Source organism: Cricetulus griseus, chromosome 5 (genome assembly GCF_003668045.3).
Source record: "Cricetulus griseus strain 17A/GY chromosome 5, alternate assembly CriGri-PICRH-1.0, whole genome shotgun sequence".
NCBI classification, from domain to species: Eukaryota; Metazoa; Chordata; class Mammalia; order Rodentia; family Cricetidae; genus Cricetulus; species Cricetulus griseus.
This window is the reverse complement of record NC_048598.1, coordinates 26,700,201-26,720,471: the sequence shown is the minus strand read 5'-3', so window position 1 is coordinate 26,720,471 and position 20,271 is coordinate 26,700,201. Positions and strand designations below refer to the sequence as shown.

The 20,271-nt window shown below is 45.7% G+C and overlaps 1 protein-coding gene across 3 annotated transcripts; it reads left to right on the top strand.

Annotated features, from left to right (window-relative positions):
* Positions 1–7,125: 7,125 nt before the first annotated feature.
* On the top strand, positions 7,126–20,028 carry Creg1 (cellular repressor of E1A stimulated genes 1). 3 transcript variants are annotated; one of them, XM_027417125.2, is made up of 4 exons: positions 7,126–7,527; positions 12,801–12,920; positions 14,410–14,594; positions 15,858–16,138. In XM_027417125.2, the coding sequence occupies exons 1-4, from the start codon at positions 7,174–7,176 to the stop codon at positions 15,916–15,918; spliced, it is 720 nt and encodes a 239-aa protein (XP_027272926.1). In that variant the 5' UTR covers positions 7,126–7,173; the 3' UTR covers positions 15,919–16,138. The 3 variants fall into 3 exon arrangements, with proteins under 3 accessions (XP_027272926.1, XP_027272928.1, XP_027272927.1); XM_027417126.2 differs by lacking the exon at positions 15,858–16,138 and adding an exon at positions 19,398–20,028 and having other exon boundaries at positions 7,129–7,527; XM_027417127.1 differs by lacking the exon at positions 15,858–16,138 and having other exon boundaries at positions 7,127–7,527; positions 14,410–14,598.
* Positions 20,029–20,271: the final 243 nt, after the last annotated feature.

The following is a 20,271-nucleotide window of genomic DNA, read 5'->3' as shown; positions in this document are numbered from 1 at the left end:
CAGAACCTCACAAATGCTAGGGAAACGTTCTACCACTGACCTATAACTTCAGCCCTTGCCTAAATTTAATACACAGATACATAAACAGTGGAATTTGGCATGAGGCAGGCAAAATGAACAGATATTTTTGATATAAGTACTCTTGGATTCATGTTAAAAGTGGCTGCACTGGTGAGACAGATGGCCTTGAGTTAGCGCGAACTGATTTCATCATTTTATCCTGACTGACAGCTTTCTTTTCATGTTAAATAATTATATTGGGATATTAAAATGCTGAAAAGGCTACTGTTCTGAAGCCTAGTTGAAATATATTTTAGTTCAATAGTTTATTGTATTGCTGGGGTTTTTTTGAGCTAAAAGATATCAAACAACAAAATGAATAAATCTTAACTATACATAAGCCAGTTTTGAACAAAATTGCTGTTTTAACAGCATTCCTTAAGCAATAACAACTGTTTGATACTCTGGTTAGATTTTTCTCCTGAAATAAATACACGATAATTAAAGTGCAAAATGTTCTTCCACATTCTACTTGGTGTGGGTGTCCAATCTTCACTTCAGGCTCCACAGACCTTCACCACCACCACCCCTCCCCCATCCTCCCAGCTATCCTCCCGCTAGTTACTATTAAATGAGTTCCGGAAGACTGAGGTTCCATTGCAGCACCTACATGGGGGCTTATCCCTTCTGTAACTCCAGCCCTCTGCGATCTGACGCCCTCTTCCAGCCTCTGAGGGCCCTGGGCACACAAGTGCTACACAGGCTACACATACAGGCAAAATGCCTACACGCATAAAAAGACAAAACAGTTGTGGTTTCTGTTTGTTTGCTGTTTTTGTCTCTTCCAGTGAGGACCATATCTCCTTTTTGAGAAGGGTGGGGATTCATTGTGTACTACAGGCTGAAACTCACTATGTAGCCTGGGCTGGTCTCAGACTCATAGCAATCCACCTGTCTTAGTGCTGGGATTATAGGTGTGAGCCACCACGCCTGACTTACAAGAAGAGCTGAGTGAAGCCCGGAACCCTGGGGCAGGGCTTGCACGAGGAAGGTGGATTGGGCAGTGCAAACTCTGAGTTTGCATGGAGGAAAGCACTCTGAGCTGGAGGTCCAGGACATATTCGTGGGCAGATTTAGGCCCTTTGTCTTGGTCTACCATGAGCGTCAGGCATGCGTGCGCTACTCTGTGCTCCCTATCCTATGGGGTCTCCGGATTCTGTTAGAAAGGTGCAGGGCACGCTCTGAATCATCTCCTTTACATGGATCCTTTTTGCTGACCATGAAACTGAGGCACAGAATCATCCAATGGCAGATCTCTATGCCGGTCCTTTCCACCGCTGTCATTTGAAGCAGAACATATCTGCTCTTTCAGAGCTAAATCCTGAGCATTTGAAGGCTGAGAGCCCTCATACCTTGATAATACTACTTGGACGCAGATGGGTTTGTCAACAACACACAGTGAGTGTTAGATGCTAGCACTGTGTGCTGGGACACGGAATTGACCAGAGGCACTACTCCTGATCTAGAAGGTACCCACACTTGATGGCAACACGGACAAATACACAGTGCACATACCATGAGAAAGAGAGAGTGTGCAGGGTGGGCTTTTCATCAGGATGAAGGCCAGTCACAAAGGGAAGATAACTGTTTCATGGTGGGCCATTGGGGATGGCGATCAGCCTACCGATCCAATGGTCACACTAGTGGGAAGAAGGAGCAGAAGAATCTGAAATGATTGTTCGATCACTGTTGGCTGGGCATTTCCCCAACATCCCAGTGACAGGGATTTGCTAATTATCAGCTAAAGCACTCACCTATTATGAAGCTGTCATACTCACACCTCATTGCTGATTTTATACAGCTCTGTGTAACAAAGAATTTCACCAGCGGTCCTTCATTAAATCAAATAGTCATTTGGCGAATATTTATTGAGCACCCACTCTGCTTGGGGGATATGGAGGTGGACAAGCCAGACAGCATTCCTGCCTTCCAGAAGCTCTCGTTCTAGCAATGGACAATGAAGTCACTAACTAAATATTAATGCAGTTATTCCAGGGTGTGGTGACAGTTATGAAAGAAAGTGTTGGCTGGTGAAGGGTAATTGGGGGAAATTCTGTCAGATAGAGTGGTGTAAGGTGGGACATTTATTTATTTATTTATTTATTATGTTTGGACAGTATCTCGCCATGCAGACTTGGCTGGCCATGAACTCACAGAAAACACCTTGTCTCTGCTTCCCAAGTGGTAGAATTAAAGATATTTATCACCATGCCTGGCCTAAGGCTTCTTAAACTTCTTTCTGCTCACGGTCCCTTTTCACCTGGGAAAATTTTACATGACCTCAGGAATATAGTTATATAAAATAGGCATACAAATAAAATTTTTACTGCCAATAAATGATAAAGTATCAATTCTCGTGTGTGTGTGTGTGTGTGTGTGTGTGTGTGTGTGTGTGTGTGTGTGCCATGCAAGGACCCTGCACAAGGACCCAGCCCAGTACCAGGGAACAAGTATTAAAGGAGAGAGAGTCTGATGTTCAAGGCCATCCTCTGATACATAGTAGTTTAAGTTCAGTCCTGTCTCCAAAAAGAAATATATTTTGGGTGAATATTTGACACTGCAGGTAGAGCATATTGGACATTTTTCAGAGCTGATCAACACTCTGACTTTATAGCTGACAGTGCTGAGAATGCCTTTTCACATACATTGTCATACACAATAACAGAAGTATGTTTCAGCAGTCTCAGAAACTGTTAGGAATTTCATCCTAATCCCACACCCAAGTTAATTGAACAATTTTTGAATGATACTCCAGCAACTCAAGTAGCAATTTTTTAAAGCCAAACATTACGACACAAAACATTCCAAAGTTATATTAATTTGATATTAACATGGTAAGGAACATGTTTTCTGTTATCAAACCACTCTGTTCCTATAAAGGGAAACAACTATGAACATCCAGTAAAAACACTGCAATTTTAGCATGCAATAGTCTGCATTCTGAGCCAAGGTGTGTCAGGAAGTGTTTGTGGGTGTTTTGTGGTATGATGGTTCATGCATTGAGCACGAGGTAGGCATGTTGTGTGCTTCAAATCAAGACGATGGGGAAGTCTTCGTGCAACACAGATAAGCACTGCCAATAAGCCTCAGATTCATTATGTGTTTGAATTCAATTTGTTTTACTATTGTCAGATTTTTCATGATCACCACATGAATTACATTGTCCCATATATGGTCATGACCCACAGCTTAAGAAGCTGGGTTTTTGGGATGGGGAGATGGCTCGGCTCACTGGCTGCTGTTGCAGAAGACCTAGGTTCTGTTTCCAGCATCCAAATGACTCAGAACTGACTGTAACTCCAGTTCCAGGGCCTCAGAGGCTCTTTTCTAGCCTACACACACACACACACACACACACACACACACACAGAGAGAGAGAGAGAGAGAGAGAGAGAGAGAGAGAGAGAGAGAGAGAGAGAGATTAAAAAAAAAAGAAGCTGTCCGGGGCACTTTTGTAGAGGGACATCTGATTCCCTAGGTCTACACAGGAGACAGGCAGTGCAGAGAGCCCTGTTTGGAGCACAGGGAACAGTGCGTATAAGGATAAAAACTGTGGAGACGTACCTAACTCCTGGCGGGTTTGTAGACCTTATTCTCACAGTGTGACATGTGAGAGCAAGCTCTAAGCACTTGTTTCCTAATGGAGCTGTAATAGAAACCTCTTGTTGTTTTGTACGACGGCAATAAGAGGTATAGCAATAAATGAAGAGTGCTTTATCCTTTTGTAAAACCATCTGTATTCTGAAACTTTAAAATGTCTCATATTTCGAATGCTAACAGGAAAACAGGATAGAGGTGGAGGAAGAGTCTAAGGTAGTAGCTACCCCAATTCCCTTTTTCTCTTTTGGGCCAGGAGCAGGAGAGACAAAGTCTGCGTAGCGATGCTGGCCTTGGACTCACAGAGATCCACCTGCCTCTGACCTCCAACTGCTGGGATTAAAAGTGTGCCCTACCACAACTAGCTTTTAACTCCTAATTTTGAATGACAACAATTGAGATTTAAATGTGAGGTGAAAAAGCCATGGGCACTTGACTTGCTAGTGTTAGACTTGAGGTAGGAACTCCAAATTTGTCTGTGTGAACCTTTTCCATAACACACTGAGGATGAGCTGTTTCTCATAGACAAGCACTCAAACTATTTTTTTTATGGTATTTCAAGACAGGGTTTCTCTGTGTAACAATCCTGACTGTCCTGGAACTCACTTTTTAGACCAGGCTGGCCTTGAACCACCTGCCTCTGCCTCCCGAGTGCTGGGATTAAAGGCATGTGCTACCACAGCCAGACTGGTTTTTTAAAGTGAGTCCCTGACTTTCCTCCCCTGAAATATCTCCTGCTTAGTTTTCCAACTAGCTTGAAGTTCTTCTAAACTCTGGTTGAAAAGCTAGTCAACTAGAACCAAACGTTATTGACACTACCCATGGCTAAATGTGGAAATCAGTGGGACACAGATTGGTTACCAGAGGGAACTGCAGACTCTTGGTCAGAGTGCAGGGTCATGTTTTGCTGCATAACCTCAGAAGTTGGCAAAAGGTAGAGAGGAGAGGCTGGCCTTCAGACAGGAAGTGGAGGTGGGCCTTTGGCTCACATACCTGTTGCCCACACTGGCTCACATGACTGGCTCACAGCTCTGAAGGAAACTACTTCCGTCAAGTAATGAAGCCTCGGAAGGTCTGGAATCACCAGATGAACATTGGCAAATCCTCAGTTACCACAGTATGACCTTTGTAAAAATCAAAGTCTATACTGCAAGGACAGGAGTTGGCACGGGCCACACCAAGAGCAAGTTCTTAGCACAAAGGAGATTTCTTTGCCCCAGAGGGACAAAGGGCAGGGAATAAGAGACAAAGACAGGAGATAGAGGACAAAGGAGAAGGGGAAGGGTACTTGTTGGGGAGTATGTGCATGAAGGGAGGGGCAGGAGACAAAGGACTACCTCTGGATAGAGAGGAGACAGGCCTGGTCCATAGGCAAGTGGCAGTTTATAAAGGGAAAAGGGGAAACCTTGTGTTAGAATGAGTTGGTTTGTTTTGATTGGACATGTTAATTAGAGCAGCCAAAGGGGAGCTTCTGATTGCTGGACTTCAATATTTTGTTAGCTGAACCTTGGCGGTCAGCCTCAGGAAGAGGAAGTGGCCAGTCTATAAGGGAATAGACCTTGGTGGCCAGCTTTAGAAATGTAATCTATGGTTTAGGAAGGACAAGGGCTGCCAGAGCCATGTTTGCTATGCTCCGGCCTGTTAGAGCCCTTCTTAGACCCGAGGTCAGGTCAAAATGATTAAAATGTGAAAAGATGTGACTGCCATAAAAGATGGACAGTTGGAGTCGGTCAGCAAAGGAAGCAGGCACAGTTCCTTCCAGAGGAGTTTAGTAGGGAGCCAGGGCCTGGAGGTGGGAGGGACAGCACGATTCACAAACAACATAATTTGTGGAGCTTGTCTTAGACAGGATAGCACCTGAATGGAAAGAGAGGCTTCCCTTTAGAGCCTGGAAAAGAGCTTCATTAAGAATATGAATGAGGGGGCTGGAGAGATGGCTCAGTGGTTAAGAATACTAACTGGTCCTCCAGAGGTCCTGGTTCAATTGCCATCTGTAATGAGATCTGGTGCCCTCTTCTGGCCTGCAGGGACACAAGCAGACAGAACATTGTATACATAATAAATAAATGTTAAAAAAAAAAAAAGAAGAATGAGAGAGCAATGAGTAGAGAGGCAGACAGCATGGTGGGTGGGGGAGGCAGCTAGAGGCAGACCTCAGAACATCTCTCCAGCAGTGTCCCTGAGGTGTCTCACACCAACCCCTTAAATAAAGGGAAAGTCCAATTTTTATAACCGTCTAGAGGTGTCAGCGAGTTTTGCATCCCATGATTTAGCTCAGTGTGAGCTACATGATAAGGAGCCGGGTACCATAAACTAAGAAGAGCTTCCAAGCTACTGTGCAGACTTCTTCATAACACTGTCCTAGAGACAGCTGTGGAGAGGCATGGCCTAATTCAGTTTATGGAATGGGGCTTAAAGATTCTATGTTCTAACAATGGACAAAGGGTTTTATTTTTGTTTTTTTGTTTTTTGTGTTTTTTTTTTTTTTGAGAAAGGGTTTCTCTGTAGCTTTGGAGTCTGTCCTGGAACTCACTCATTAGTCCTGGATGGCCTTGAACTCACAGAGATCCATCTCTCTCTGCCTCCCGAGTGCTGGGATTAAACGCATGTGTCACCACTGCCGGGCATGGACAGAGTTTAAAATGATGAAGAATAGGGGTCAGGCTGTATTACACATTTTCTAACTCCCCAGGGTAGTGGAATCGAGATCGAAATAGCTTGGAGGACCTGCCAAGACAATGAATGCATGAAACCATGAATTTAACAAAACTGGATGACTTAGCAGGTCTCAAACTGGCAGGTGGGACTTGAGTGGGATACTGGAACTCAATAATCTCTTAGTGACTTTATCTGAGGGCACTCCTGGGCCAGTAGTTCGTAAGTTCCTCCAGTTCTGTACTTCTGCCTTTTACTACAAGGAAGTTCGCTTGCTAACAGTGAGTAAACAGGCCAGGCGGTGGTGGCGCATGCCTTTAATTCCAGCACTTGGGAGGCATAGACAAGTGCGACTTTGAGGCCAGCCTGTTCTACAGAGCGAGTTCCTGGACAGACCGGGCTACACAAAGAAACACTGTCTCTAAAAAGACAAGAAACAACAACAACAAAAGAGTGAGTAAACAAGCAAGGGCATACATAGAAAACTCACTCTCTCAGATGCCAGGCACACACGCTAAAAGACATTAGAAAAGGTGGTGCGTGCGTGAAGAAAGCAGCCTTTTCCTAGTAGCCTGGCAGCGTGTTTAGGAAAGTTGTTTAATTTTTTTCCTAAACATATCTTATCCTTCTGTGTAAGGGGGGAAAAAGCATCTCTTTAGTGCAAATTCGCAGTCTTTGAAGACCTAAGCTCGGAACTAAGCTGACAGAGCGTTTGCGTCTGTGGATCGGGCTGCAAGGGGCCACGCCCCCTCCTTCATACTCATCTCTGATTGGCCCCCTCGGAGGGGCGGGACCCTGGCGGGCTCTAGTTATCCAGGCAAGGGTTAGGTTGCAGGGCGGGGGGACTCTGCAGACACCGCCATGGCTCGCAGGGCTCTTGGGCCTGCGCGCTCCCTGCTCGCTGCCCTTCTGGCTCCGGCGTTGGTGGCACTGTTGGTGTCGCCGGCCCGGGGTCGCGGGGGCCTGGACCACGGGGACTGGGACGTGGACAGGCGACTACCTCCGCTGCCACCCCGCGATGACGCGCCGCGCGTGGCCCGCTTCGTGACGCACGTCTCGGACTGGGGTGCGGTGGCCACTATCTCCACGCTGGAGGCGGTGCGCGGCAGGTCCTTCGCGGACGTCATTTCATTCAGTGACGGTCCCCCGGGAGCAGGCAGCGGTGTGCCCTACATGTACCTGAGCCCGTTGCAGCAACTAGTGAGCGACTTGCAGGTGAGCAGGAGCGCCTCGCGGTTCCCTAGGTTGGGCGCTGCGGGGCTAGCAACCACAGGCCGAGCAGGGAGCGAGCCTCTGAAGTTTAGTTCGCCACGGAGAACGTGGTTCGTAGAGATAAGAAGTTTGAACCCAGCTCAGATGAGTGTCCCTTCTGGCCGACGCTGGCTAGGAGGAGACTGTAGCATCCCAGATGTTGGGGGAGAAATTCTTTGCTAGTACCTGGGCTGTCTCTGCATGAACTGGGTGCTTGTTATTTAAAGGCTATACAAAATATACAGATTGTTGGGTAGTTTAGCATTTGGTTTATGTGACTTCAGAGTTTCTCTATCCTACCTCTCCAGAACTTTTCTATCAGCCGTGGGGAGATACTATGAAACATGGTTGACAGCGTTTTTTGAACTACTTAAGCATAGTGGCTTCAGTAGAGAGCAGGACTCTTTGAAGGGCTGGTCCCTCTTTGTACTTTGCCTACTCTCTGGGACTGGGCTAAGCTTACAGCTCTGGTGGAACACAGCCTGGGAGGGAAGAGCCACACAGGTGCCTAGAAATGGAGCCTGACTTGGTGGAGGGTTTTTGTGGCAAAGCCAGGAAGGCACAGTGTATTGGTAAAAGTGAGATGAGAGAAAGTGACATTTTGATCAAGCACTTGGGGTGTCATGTGCCAAGCAAGAGCTTTTCAGTTCCACTCATTTCCATTTATTGTCTTTTGGAATAGCTCTTAGGAATAGCTTTGACTGTTCCCACCTTATAGCTGATGACATGAGGAAACCCTAGTTCACCTCAGATCCACCTGTCTTCAAAGCAAAGGCCCCAGACTGGGACCCCTGAGCCCAGAGGCCGGCTTTCATCAGCTGACAAAATTCTGTTTTATTCTAAACAAATTTAAATTAGTCACTGCCTTTTAAAACTGCAATTGTAGGGGCTGGGGAAAGAGCCTGTTGGTAAAGTACACGCCATGAGAGCATGAGAACCTGTGTTTGGTCTTCATTGCCCATGTAAAAAGTGAGGGAAAAATGGCATACACTTGAGATCCTCACTGGCTGACACCGCTCCCTGTCCAGCCAGCCTAGCTGAGTCGGTGAGATTCAGGCCCCAGGGAGGGACCTTGTCTCAAATCTCAAAAAACAAGTTGGATGGCTCCAGCTTCTGAGGAGTGACACCCAAAGTTGACCTCTGGCCACAGCATACACTCATTAATACATGTGCACCTGTGGTCTGTGGTATACCTGCACTCTCTTCACACACAGACACACACACACAGACACACACAGACACACACACACACACACACAGAGAGAGAGAGAGGGAGAGAGGAGATATATAACAAATAAATAGAATTTGTTTGAATTTTTGTCTAATTTTTTAAAAGATTTATTATTTCACATACCAATCCCAACTCCTCCTCCCTCCCCTTCTCCTGCTCCCCCCACACCACCCTTATCTGCTCCTCAGAGAGAGTAAGGCCTCCCAAAGGAAGTCAATGAAGTCTGTCCAATCATCACTGTTGAGGCAGGACCAAGGAAAGATATCTCTCCATAGAAATGGTCCCCAAAAAGCCAGTTCATGCACTAGGGATAGATAGATCTTGGATCCACTGCCAGTGTCCCCACAAACTGCCCAAGCCATCCACTGTCACCTGCATTCAGGGGGCCTCGTTTAGTCCCATGCAGGTTCCTCAACTGTCAGTCTGGAGTCAGTGAGCTTTGTCTAATTTGTTTAATTCGTCTAAAATTTTAAGTGTCTAACTCTTCTTGAAAAAAAAAAAAAAAACAGAAATCAAGCAGCCTAGCAGCCCTGGGAGTGGGAGTGGAACTGCATTTTCTGAGAAACAAAAAAGAACAGAAGCCACTGCTCCTCCAGCCTGGATATATTCACCCCAATTCTCCATTTCCTTCTGCCCAGGCCACTTCACTGCTTTAGGCATCTGCCATTCACATGCTCCCTCTACTCCAGCGGTGGCACTCCACTGACCCGCAGATCACTCGAGAAGAGCTTTAAAATGCGCTGCCAAGTCACTTTATTGTACAACAAGCCCTCTACTCCCTCAAGCCCTCCCTGGTGATTCTAACAGGAAGGGGACTGACTGAACTGCCACCCTCACTGAAGAGATGAGGACACTGAGATTTAGAGGAAAGGGGCTCATTTGTGACCAGCTAGTTAATGGCCATCCATCGGGTAGGACTCCCGTGAGATCTTTCGTGTGTAGAGAAGAGGCAGATGTGAGGAGCAAACCCATGGTTTCAGGTTTCTGTGATGGCATTGAAAAGGTGTGAACATGTCAAGAGGGGTCTGATGGATGCTGACTCAGATAATTAACCAGCCAAAGTTGGCTTCTGCTCTGCTTTTCCTCTTGCTTCCAACCACCAAGAGTCTCTCTTCATGCCTTCCCAGTAGGTTAGAAGAATAAGACTCAGGCTTGAGACCACTTCTCCCATGTAAAATGCCAGACATCTCCCTCAGAGACAAGTTGTGGGGTTTGAGTCTACTTCCCACTGGGATGTTCCTCTTGTCTAGTTTTTCGCTGTGTAATGTTTATGTATAATAAATGTTTATAGGAAGAATTTGTTGGTGCTGGTTGATAATATAGTACCAAGTTGAGCTCTGTAGAGACAACAAGTCAAAATTGATAGAGAATGCTTGCCTAGGATGCAGGAAGCTCTTAGATGTATCCCAGTGTTGCATAAAGCAGGCTTGGTGGTGCAGGCCTATAGTCTCAGTATTTGGGAGGTAGGGGCAGAAGGGTTAGCAGTTCAAAGTTATTCTCTGCTATCTGGTGAGTTCAAGGCCAGACTGTCCTATCTCAAACAAAACAAAATGCTTTTATCTTTTCTTCCTTCTTGGCACTTCTCTCTTGTGATATGACCAGGTTATTCCTGATTTCTTTTCCCCTTTGACCCATTAAAAACAAGTCAATTTCTTACCCCCTTGATCTTCGAATATTATGTGCACAGTCATGGTTTCCCTTCTGCTTTAGGATTTACTTCCACATTTGTGTTTATGTTGGACCTCACCAGAGTCTTGTATTTCTGATTGCCTTCATTTAGTTAGTATCTGTCACATAAAAATCCCATTTCCCTCTTCTTCTTGGAAACCTTCTCCCTTTGACTGTCAGTGTCCTGGTTTGTGGAATTATTGTTTTCTCAGTAAATATGTTAGAATTCTCGATGCCTCTCCAAATCTCTCTAGTTTTCTTCTGCTTCCTTTGTTCCCATCTCTGCTTCTTCCTCTTTAATTCACCCTGTGCTTAGGCTAAGTCCTCACTACTTCCTGCTAGAAACTGTCTGGACCACCCTGCCCAGTAACAAAATACAGTGTTGCCCCACTCACATGGGGCTTAACCAACACTGCCTGTTACTGCTTAAGAATCACCCAAAGTGTTTGTCACCCTGGGTGTGGGAGCTGGGGAGATGATTCATCAGGAAAAGAACTTGACAACTGTCAGAGTTCAGATTCCTAGCACCCACATAGAAAACCAACTGGACTGCCTGTAGTCCCACTGCTTGGCAAGTGGAGACAGGGAATTCCCAGGACAAGGTAGTAAGTTCCAGGTTGAGCAAAAAACACTCCCTGTCCTAGTAAATAAAGTAGAGGTTGATCAAAGAAGGTACCCAATGTCATCTGACTCCCACCTACATCTGCCCACATACATGGAACACACATGAGTGCACACATACACACAGACACACACACACACAAATAGTAAAATAAATAAAACCTTGGGTACAGACTGGTACCAAGAATCACCATTTCAACAAACTCTGTAGGGGATTTTGGAAAGTGCTGCTTGAGGATACCTGCAAAATCCAATCCAGACATCTGAGCTTGGGTTTGAGCCAAGCTCACCACCTCCCCAGCCCCTCCATTCCTTGGCTTGCCGTCACTTTGGCTTTCTTTTAATAGTTGTGGTGTTTCTATGTTGTGTGTTGCACAGTTAACATTCCCTCTGCCTTAATACACCTTACTACTCCTGTCCTGATTTTTGGTTATGTATGACCTTTCAACTGAATCTGAAATTCAAAGGTGAGAAATCTTACCTGAGCTCTCTCTCCCTTGTTTTGTTTTTTTTTTTGTTTGTTTGTTTATTTGGTTTTGGTTTTGGGTTTTTTTTTTTTTTTTGGACAGGTAGGGTGGGTAGGGGGAGTTCCTCTCCTCATCTTACAACTTGAAGACAGCAAATATTTTATCTAGGATTAAAGGTACATACTACCATGTCCAGCAAGATTGACTGTACTTTTAGTTATGTGTATGTGTGGCTATTGGTGTGTGGGTGCCCATAGGCCAGAAATGACAAGTGTCTGTGAGCCACTGGATGTGGGTGCTGGGACCCAAACTTGGGCCCTATGGAAGAGCAATACCTGCACTTATTTTTGAGCGCTGTTTTTCTTCATCTTTCCTGAGAATCTCTGGGGCTCACTGTTTTTGATGGGCCATTGTGGAATAGGAAAGTTCACCCCCAAAACACGCTGAGTGAATGCTACTGTGAATTTGCAGTAATCTGGAATGATGCCGAGTTCTGGAGAGAAAGGATTGAGGAGTCTTTCTGCCTTTGTGTTTGGAATTGAGTTAAGAATTCTCTTCTTACAGAAGAAGCTGGGAGAAGACTAAGCAGCTCTCCCTTCTTAAGATCACAAGACAACTTCTGCAGTCACGAGATAACTATGCAACGTGACTCAGCTACTTTCTTGTTTAAATTATGCAATTAGGCTGTTCAAGCAACTGTGGTCTTTTTATGCACTGTTTTTAAATTAGAGTTTGATCTTGTAGATATTTCAGTGAGGGCTATCACCAGCTCTGTTTGGGGAATGCTGTATTTATAATTCTGATAATTATGAAACAGATAAGAACACACATGCTAAAACATTCCCTATAGTTTGTTAATTTAAAACGTGACATCTTGCTGGAGAGATGGCTCAGTGATTAAGAGCACTGGCTGCTCTTCCTAGAGGTCTTGAGGTCAATTGCTACAACCACATGGTGGCTTGCAACCATCTCTAGTGGTGTCTGATGCCCTCTTGTGGCATAAAGTTGATAGAGCACTCATATACATTAAATAAGTACATCTTTAAGAACATGACACCTCTCCACACACACACTTCATGGGGATCAGGACCTATTTCCACCCATGGATTGTTTTTCCCTGGTTCGAAATGGCTTACAATTCACATTCCATGGAAGTGTGATACATCGAGGGATGGTATGTCTGCAGCGTGTATTATACTTCTCCAGAAACCAAATTTCACATGGAAGGATTTCCATATTTCTCTCTGCAGGAAAATCCACAGGCTACATTGACACTGTCTTTGGCACAGACTGTCTTCTGTAGGAAACATGGATTTGATCCCCAGAGTCCCTTGTGTGTTCATATAATGCTGTCAGGAACTGTGACCAAGGTAAGCAGCGACTCCCATGAAGAGAGATGGACTTGGAAGAACATCGTGGTATCAGAAACAAGAAAGGGGTCCTTTGTTATGATAAATCTTTCTGCCAGAAGCCACAGAGCCCCATCGCCACGTGTGCACTTTATGACAGCCGCCCGCCCGAGTTAGGGGTCAAATTAATACACAGAGAGACTTGTATTAGGTGCAATGCTGCTTGGCCAATGACTAGGATTTCTCATCTGTTAGCTCATTCTTAATTATCATAAATCTATATATTTTGTAAGACTTATCTTATCGGATGCCTTATTGGCGTCCCTCCTTGCCGGTGGATCACATTGCGCCGCTGGAGGAGGCACCGTGGGGAAAAGGGGAACACTTCCTGTTTCCTTTGCTTAAATATAAGTCTCCTTGCTATGTCCCTTCCTGCCTGGATCACCACTTCTCTACTACATTTCCCAGAATCCTCTTTGACTCCTAGTCCTGTCTAACTTGCTGTTTCATTGGCCAAACTTTATTTAACAATCATTAAGATAAACATACACAGAAGTACTTCCCCCATCAGTCCTTGAAGAATAACATGCAATGGATTTGTTAGTGGGTGCATGGTAAGAATATGTTCTAGCACATACAATGATTCCAAGAACTAAAGTCTTTGACCGGGATCACTCATGTAGGTGTTCAGTAGGGCTCTTAAGGGGCAAAGGACCTATGTCCTGGAACCAAACATGTCACATCTGGAAGGCCCCCGTATAAAAACACTCTTGTTAAGAAACATCTCATCTAGAAACATCGCTCTCTAATTTCACCTGGGCTCCATCTCCCCTTGTTTGATACCAACAAGAGGAGTGTCTGTTACTAACTAGAAGTATGTTTGGATAGTTTGGGATGAGTTCTGGAGTGAAGAGGTTAAATGAGATTGACAGTGCCCATGCCTTTAATCCCCAGCACCCAGGATGCAGAGATGGGATCTCTGTGAGTTCTAGGCCAGCCTGGTTTACATAGTGAGTTCCAGGACAGCTAGGGCTTCATAGTGAGCCACCATCTCTCAAAACAAACAAAACAACGAAACAGAAAAAGATCTACAGAATGCCGGTTGTCACATACACCAATCTTATTGCTGAGCCAGTAGTTTGCTTCTTTGTGACTTCAGGTCTGGACATTCTCCATCAGTCTATCTCTGTGGGTGGTGTCCTTGACTGACAGGAGCAAGCCGGGGAGTGACAGATGCTCACCCTGGGGTGAGTGGGAGAGTGCTCCCAGGCCCGGGTGACATTACTGTCCAGCAGCAGCTCCATCCTTAGAGTGGTTTCTGTTTTGATGCATGTGTTGTTACAAGTTTGAAATCATTGTTGTCTGTTTTTCTTGAAGCTTCCCATAGGCTCTTAAGATTGGGCTTTGCAACTGAATACGTTCTCAGGTAGGGTTTGCGGTGTAAGAGGCACACTTTCTTAGAGCAGGGGAAATGAAAGTGTTAACGGTTTCTCTCCTTTTTATCCTTCAGGTGAATGAGAAAGAAGCGGACTATGCAAAGAATTCCTTATTCCTTCGACACCCTGAGATGAAAACTTGGCCTTCCAGCCATAATTGGTTCTTTGCTAAGTTAAATATAACCAATATCTGGGTCTTGGACTACTTTGGTGGACCGAAAGTAGTGACACCCGAAGAATATTTTAATGTCACATTGCAGTGAGTAATTTATACATCGTTCACCTTTCTGGCATTGCAGGCCTTCCCAATGCAAGGGGGTTCCATGTCACATGATGTAGACCCTTGCATAATATAGGGTCCTCTCTCAAAATAATACAACACATAGGTGCACACAAGAAGCTAGGCAGAGTAGCTCAGGTGTTTAATGCTTGAGTTCTGTAAGCTTTCTATACTCCAATATTAAGCTTCTCCACCTACACTGTAATCCAAATCAAGCTGAAATAAGAATTAAAAGTCCAGGTTTAATGGGCAAAATGCTCCCTGATGATTTTTCGGCCCCTAGAGAGGAGATGGGGAGACCAAAAAATCACATGGCCTGTCCCTAGGAGGCAGTTTAAATACCCTGTAGACCTGGGAGGAGCTGCCTCTTGGACTTGTTTTGAAAGGGGGCAGAGTTTGGAGAGAGAGAGAGAGAGAGAGAGAGAGAGAGAGAGAGAGAGAGAGGTGTGAGATGGAGCTTCCACCCAAACAAGTTCCTGCCAGCATGGTCTACATGGTGAGTTTTAGGACAGGCCGAGCTACATAGTGAGATCTTGTCTTTAACAAAACCAAATAAGCAAACAGCTCAACTGCAATTGCTAGTGAGTTTGAAGCCAGCCTGTGTTACATGAAACTGTGTTTCAAACAAAACAAAGAAACAAATAAGGGGGAATCTAGTAATGAGCCTATAACTCTCAAAGTAGTGACGACTAGAGACTATGTAACATTTACCACAACCCTAATTATAATACAACTGGAAAGGACCATTGACTTCTCTATTGCCATTGGAGACAGTCACAGATACACTGTCACCTCTATGATTTGTCATCTGTAATCATCATCGAAGGAATAACAAATTTCACTTAGAGCTCAATGAAAATGGAGAAAAGTTCCATTCAAGATACAAATCCCCGTGAATGCTACCTGGGGTCTAGGCTACCAGGTTGAGGCCCAGTGTTAAGGCTGTGCCTGTCTGACTGTAGACAGACAGTATGAATGACTTGGGATGACTGATTCTAAGAATCAGACTTGCTGCTCTGGACTGTGCTGCCCCACATCTGAGTCTGAGCCAATGACGCTTTTCATGTCAGCATCACTGGGATGCCTGTGGGGAGATGTGGTTTATTCCTCTGGAGGTAATGAAGTTGAGACCAAAGGGGCCACTGGAGAGAAAGGAGAAGGGGCTGGAGGTGTAAGTTCAGTGACTGGGTCCTGGGGTGGGAATCTCAGCATTGCAAAATAAAAATAATAAAATTCCCACAGGCTGGAGAGACAGCTCAGCAGCCCAAGGTTTGGTCCCCATTACCATCTTGTCCGAGTGTAAAGAAGAAGCAGGCTCCACTGATGGACGGGGGCAAGAAGAAGGGGGTGATCTGATCTGGAGTGAGGTCAAGGATCAGGGCAGAGTGTTTCCTAAGTGACAATAAGAATGTTGCTATATCAACTAATCACTGAACTGAACTGGAATCCAGTTGCAGAGAAGGACAAGTGATGAGCAAAGGGGTCCAGACCAGGCTAATGAAACCCACAGAAACAACTGACCTGAACATCGGGGAGCTCTTGCTCCCCAGACTGATAGCTGGGATACCAGCACGGGACTGATCCAGACCCCAGGAACCTGGGTTTCAGTGAGGAAACCTCAGAAATCTACGGGACCTGCTGTAGTAGTTCAGTACTTATCTCTAGCATAGGTGTGCACTTTGGGAGCCCATTCCACATAGAGGCATACTCCCTGAGCCAAGACACATGGGGGTGGGCCTAGGCCCTATCCCAAAGGATACAATAGACTCTGATGACCCCCTATGGAAGGCCTCACCATCCAGGGGGAGCAGAAAGGATATGTGATCGGTAGGGTTTTAGTTGGGGTGGGGAGTGGTAGGGGAGGAGGGGAGGGAGAGGGAACTGGGATTGACATGTAAAACAATCTTGTTTCTAAATCAAATAAAAAAAATCTGCCAAAAAAAAAAAAGAAAAGAAAAAGAACGTTGCTATATATGACACCTGCAAACCTGAGAGGTGATAATGGCAATACTAACAATAGCAGCTACAGTTTGTTGAACATGTTTTACTGGTCGGTGCTATGCTAATCGCTTCATGTGATTAGCTTAATTTCTCACCACACCCCTGTGAAGTAAGCAGTGATTCCTAGGCTGTAAAATGGAGCACCTGGTTGAGAAATGCCAGGCTTGCTTGATGCCTTTCAGCCAAGAGGTGGCAGTGCTGAGATTCAGACGCAAGGCATTCTAGCTCCGGAGCTCTCATGACTCGGAACCATGTGCTGTTGCTGGGGCTGCCATTCCATGTTCATTTTTAGTTCACTTCCTGATTGTCATGACTGACAGCTCTGTAGGGAGATGGGTGAGGATACTAAGATAGATTTATATGCCATGCCTGAATGAAAATGGGTGCAGTAAAGAAACCAGACTAACTGCTCCTTGGGTGAAAAGGGAAAAGTTTATTCCAAACTGCCAAGGCTGTCTCCAGAGAAAGCAAGGAGAAGCGACAGGGAAAAGATTTCTCGGGTTAAATGAGAATGGGAGAAAGGGGGCTTGTGCACTGGGATGAGGCTTGAGAGCTGGGGTGAGGCTTGTGAGCTGGGGTGGGGCTTGTGCGCTGGGGTGGGGCTTGTGCACTGGGGTGGGGCTTGTGCACTGGGGTGGGGCTTGTGAATCTGGACCAAGGAAGCTTAGAGGCTAGTATTGACCCTGTCAAGTTCATAGGCACCACGGTCCTACGTTAGTGGAAGAGCCACAGGTCCCTCTTGACTCCCTTTGTAGCAAGTAGGAACTTTCTTCAAGTCCCCGAGAGAATGGTGGCTTTTGCCTAAATGCCCGACCCAGGGAAAAGGAATTTCTTGGGGGACCGGATAATGCCCAGTTTTGGAGCTTAAAGTCTTAGTGTTTATGTATTCTCTGTCTTATTCTATTAGAGACCAGCCATGTTAAACTATGTAGCCCCTACCCCACCCCTGGGGTTGTGAATTTTAACAGCACAGCTCAGGGTTATATTGTTTTCTTGTTCCTGTATTTTGAGCAGAGCTGAGGGCAGTGCACGGCCCAGCCTGCAGCAGGTGTTGGGGAAGCAGCTGCTGATTGGCAACTGATTGAAACAAAGACTTTCAAATCGTCCGAGCAAAGAATCCATCATTGATTTTGCTGCCATGTGTGTGGGAGAAAAGGCACAGGGCCTCTGACCCTCCTCTGGGCTGGCCAAGCATCCCCGTTATAGGACTGTGGAGGTAGCAATTGCGAGATTATTACCCGGTACCACATTATCAAGGAGAGTGACAGCAAGAATGATGGGCTGCTCTTTGAGGTTAGAGTTTACCTTCCCGGGACATCACAATCTCCGAAGTGCAGTTATCTCTGTGTAAATAACATGCCCAGGGCAGTGCTTACTTTAATAACAAAATAAAATTATGTTTTCCCATAAGTCCCTGCTCTGAGTGAGTAAAATAGAGGCTCCCAAGCTGTTATGTAGACGGGTAAGTGCTTTTCTGCAGTTCAAAGATAAGACAGAACCTTTGGTCTGGTCCTGAGGGGAGGATGGCAGACCAGGGCCACACTTCTCCTGCTGTGACAGTACCAGGGAAGGAAGGAAAGTGCCTAAAAACTGCCCTGTCCCCAGGTGCATCTGGCCACTGATTGCTACTTCAGTCTGTGAGTGAGACTTCCTCTTAGCTCCGTATTGCCATTTGCTGCTAGAACCGTGTCACAGTCCAGGGAGTGTACCGTTATATCTGTAAGGACTGGGGTCTGCACATTCTCAGGAGCCATTAATGGGGTCCTCATGGCATTCTGGAGTTTCTCTATGTTGGGGCCACCTTGAGGGCCTTGCACAGATCTGCCTTGGAAGACGTTCATCTAAATAGTGCAGAGCCTTCTGCATGCAGCTGATAGTTGTGACACTGGAATTGTGTCCCGAGAAATTGTCCACACTGGGACCTAGGGGTCATGGCTGACACATGGTTTGTGTCCTTGGGTCTGCTAATTTTCATGTCGAGTGAAGGTTTGAAGGACTTCATGATGTGTTTGCTGATACCCTGGGGGCAGCCTGTTCTCAGGAAGGGCTGCACCAGGCTTCACTTTATCGCTGGCTCAGTCAGATGTCTCCAAGCAAGACAGAGGCAGAGATTTCCTAGTTGGATATTCAATCCAGCTGGGACAGGAAGACAGACAGGGTCACCTCCTAGCTGGGCCTAGAATTGTTAGGTATTGGCAGTCACTTCTCTCCTGTTCTAATGTAATGTTCAGGACCCTTTGTTTTGTAAAGGTTTCTGCTCTCTCCCTCCTTTTGGAGAGTCTAATGTGTCCCAGGCTGCTCTAGAACTCTCCCGTAGCCAAGGATAACCGTGAACTCCTTCTGATCCACCTGCCTCCATCTCCAGAGAGCTGGGACTACAGGTTGAGCCACCTCGCTGATTTTATCAAACTCAGTTTTGTGAACACTAGACCCTCTCAACTGAGATACATCTCTAGCCCTGTTTGTTTGTTTTTTCATTTTAAACCTCCAGAAATTCTTTTTAAACGAGGTCCTGAGAACAGCGGGTCTGTTAGCATTTACCCTGTGACATCTACTGAGATGTCACAATCACCCATGGAGAGCAGAGGAACTTGCTAAAAGATTACTCCTGGGCTCCTTCTGGCACCTATTAAAGCCAGGACTTGGGGGTCCCTGAAATTAACTTAAAATATTAAACTTTTAGGGCCTGGGTTTCTCTAGTCTTTTCTGGGAATGAATGAACTTTTAAGACAGGCCATTCCAGCTAATGATATCCTTGTTTGTCTCTCTTTCCCTTTCCAGGTGAAGCAGAGCATGGTGAACCCGCGCACACCAGCAGAGAGTCCTACATGGCTCACACATGCTTAAAGGACATGGTGTTGCCTGCAACTTCTCTGGGCTGTCAGCGGACTCTGCTGCCCCTTGGTTGATTTTGTCTGCTTGCTTGTCTATAGAATGTTGTTGGTCCTAGACTAGATCTCTTGGAAGATGTGATTTCTGGATTTAAAACATGTATTTTGAAGCCATTTTCATAGGAAAATGCCATTCATTATAAGCAAGGATGTTTTCTTTCATCTATTCCCAGTGGTTTTTCCTCAAAGGTGCCCATATATTGGCAACATAAACCAGGTGTAGATTGCCCATTGACACTGGAGGTACAGAAGTCCAGGCACTTTATTCCTGAGAGCCACTGTGCCTGAGGGGTGCTCCCCTCACCCAGTTGTCTGTGGAGCCTGTGCAGAGGAGCCTGGGCAGAGGGTGTGCCCCGGATGCAGAGTGCCTGTGTGAACCCTTCAGACATGGAAGGGGTGAACTACCGTATGGCTGATCCAGCACAAAAGTATCGTCTGTAAAACTCTCTAAATGTCTTACATTTTAAAGTCATAGTTACCCAGAACCAAAGAAGTAAAAAATATTTCCTGCTTTCATTTTCCACCTAAGTAGACACAGTTATTCATTCTTCATCATTCAAAACACACACACATGGCCCAGGGGTGGGATGCAGCTTGCTTGAAAGAGTGCTCGCCCAGCATGCATGGGGCCCCAGGTCTAGTCCCCTGAATTGAAACAAATGAACAAAAAACCAAAACAATTCTTAAAGATTTCTTTATTTATTATGAATAGAACATTCTGCCTCCATATATGCCTGCACGCCAGAAGAGGGCACCAGATCTCA

What these genes read in the sequence shown, in the direction of transcription:
- Creg1 (XM_027417125.2), top strand. Translation starts at nt 7,174, where the DNA reads ATGGCTCGCAGGGCTCTTGGGCCTGCGCGCTCCCTGCTCGCTGCCCTT. An exon ending in TGTCAGGAACTGTGACCAAG is followed by an intron (nt 12,921 to 14,409) that starts GTAAGCAGCGAC and finishes TTTATCCTTCAG; the next exon opens with GTGAATGAGAAAGAAGCGGA. An exon ending in TATTTTAATGTCACATTGCA is followed by an intron (nt 14,595 to 15,857) that starts GTGAGTAATTTA and finishes AAATTCCCACAG; the next exon opens with GCTGGAGAGACAGCTCAGCA.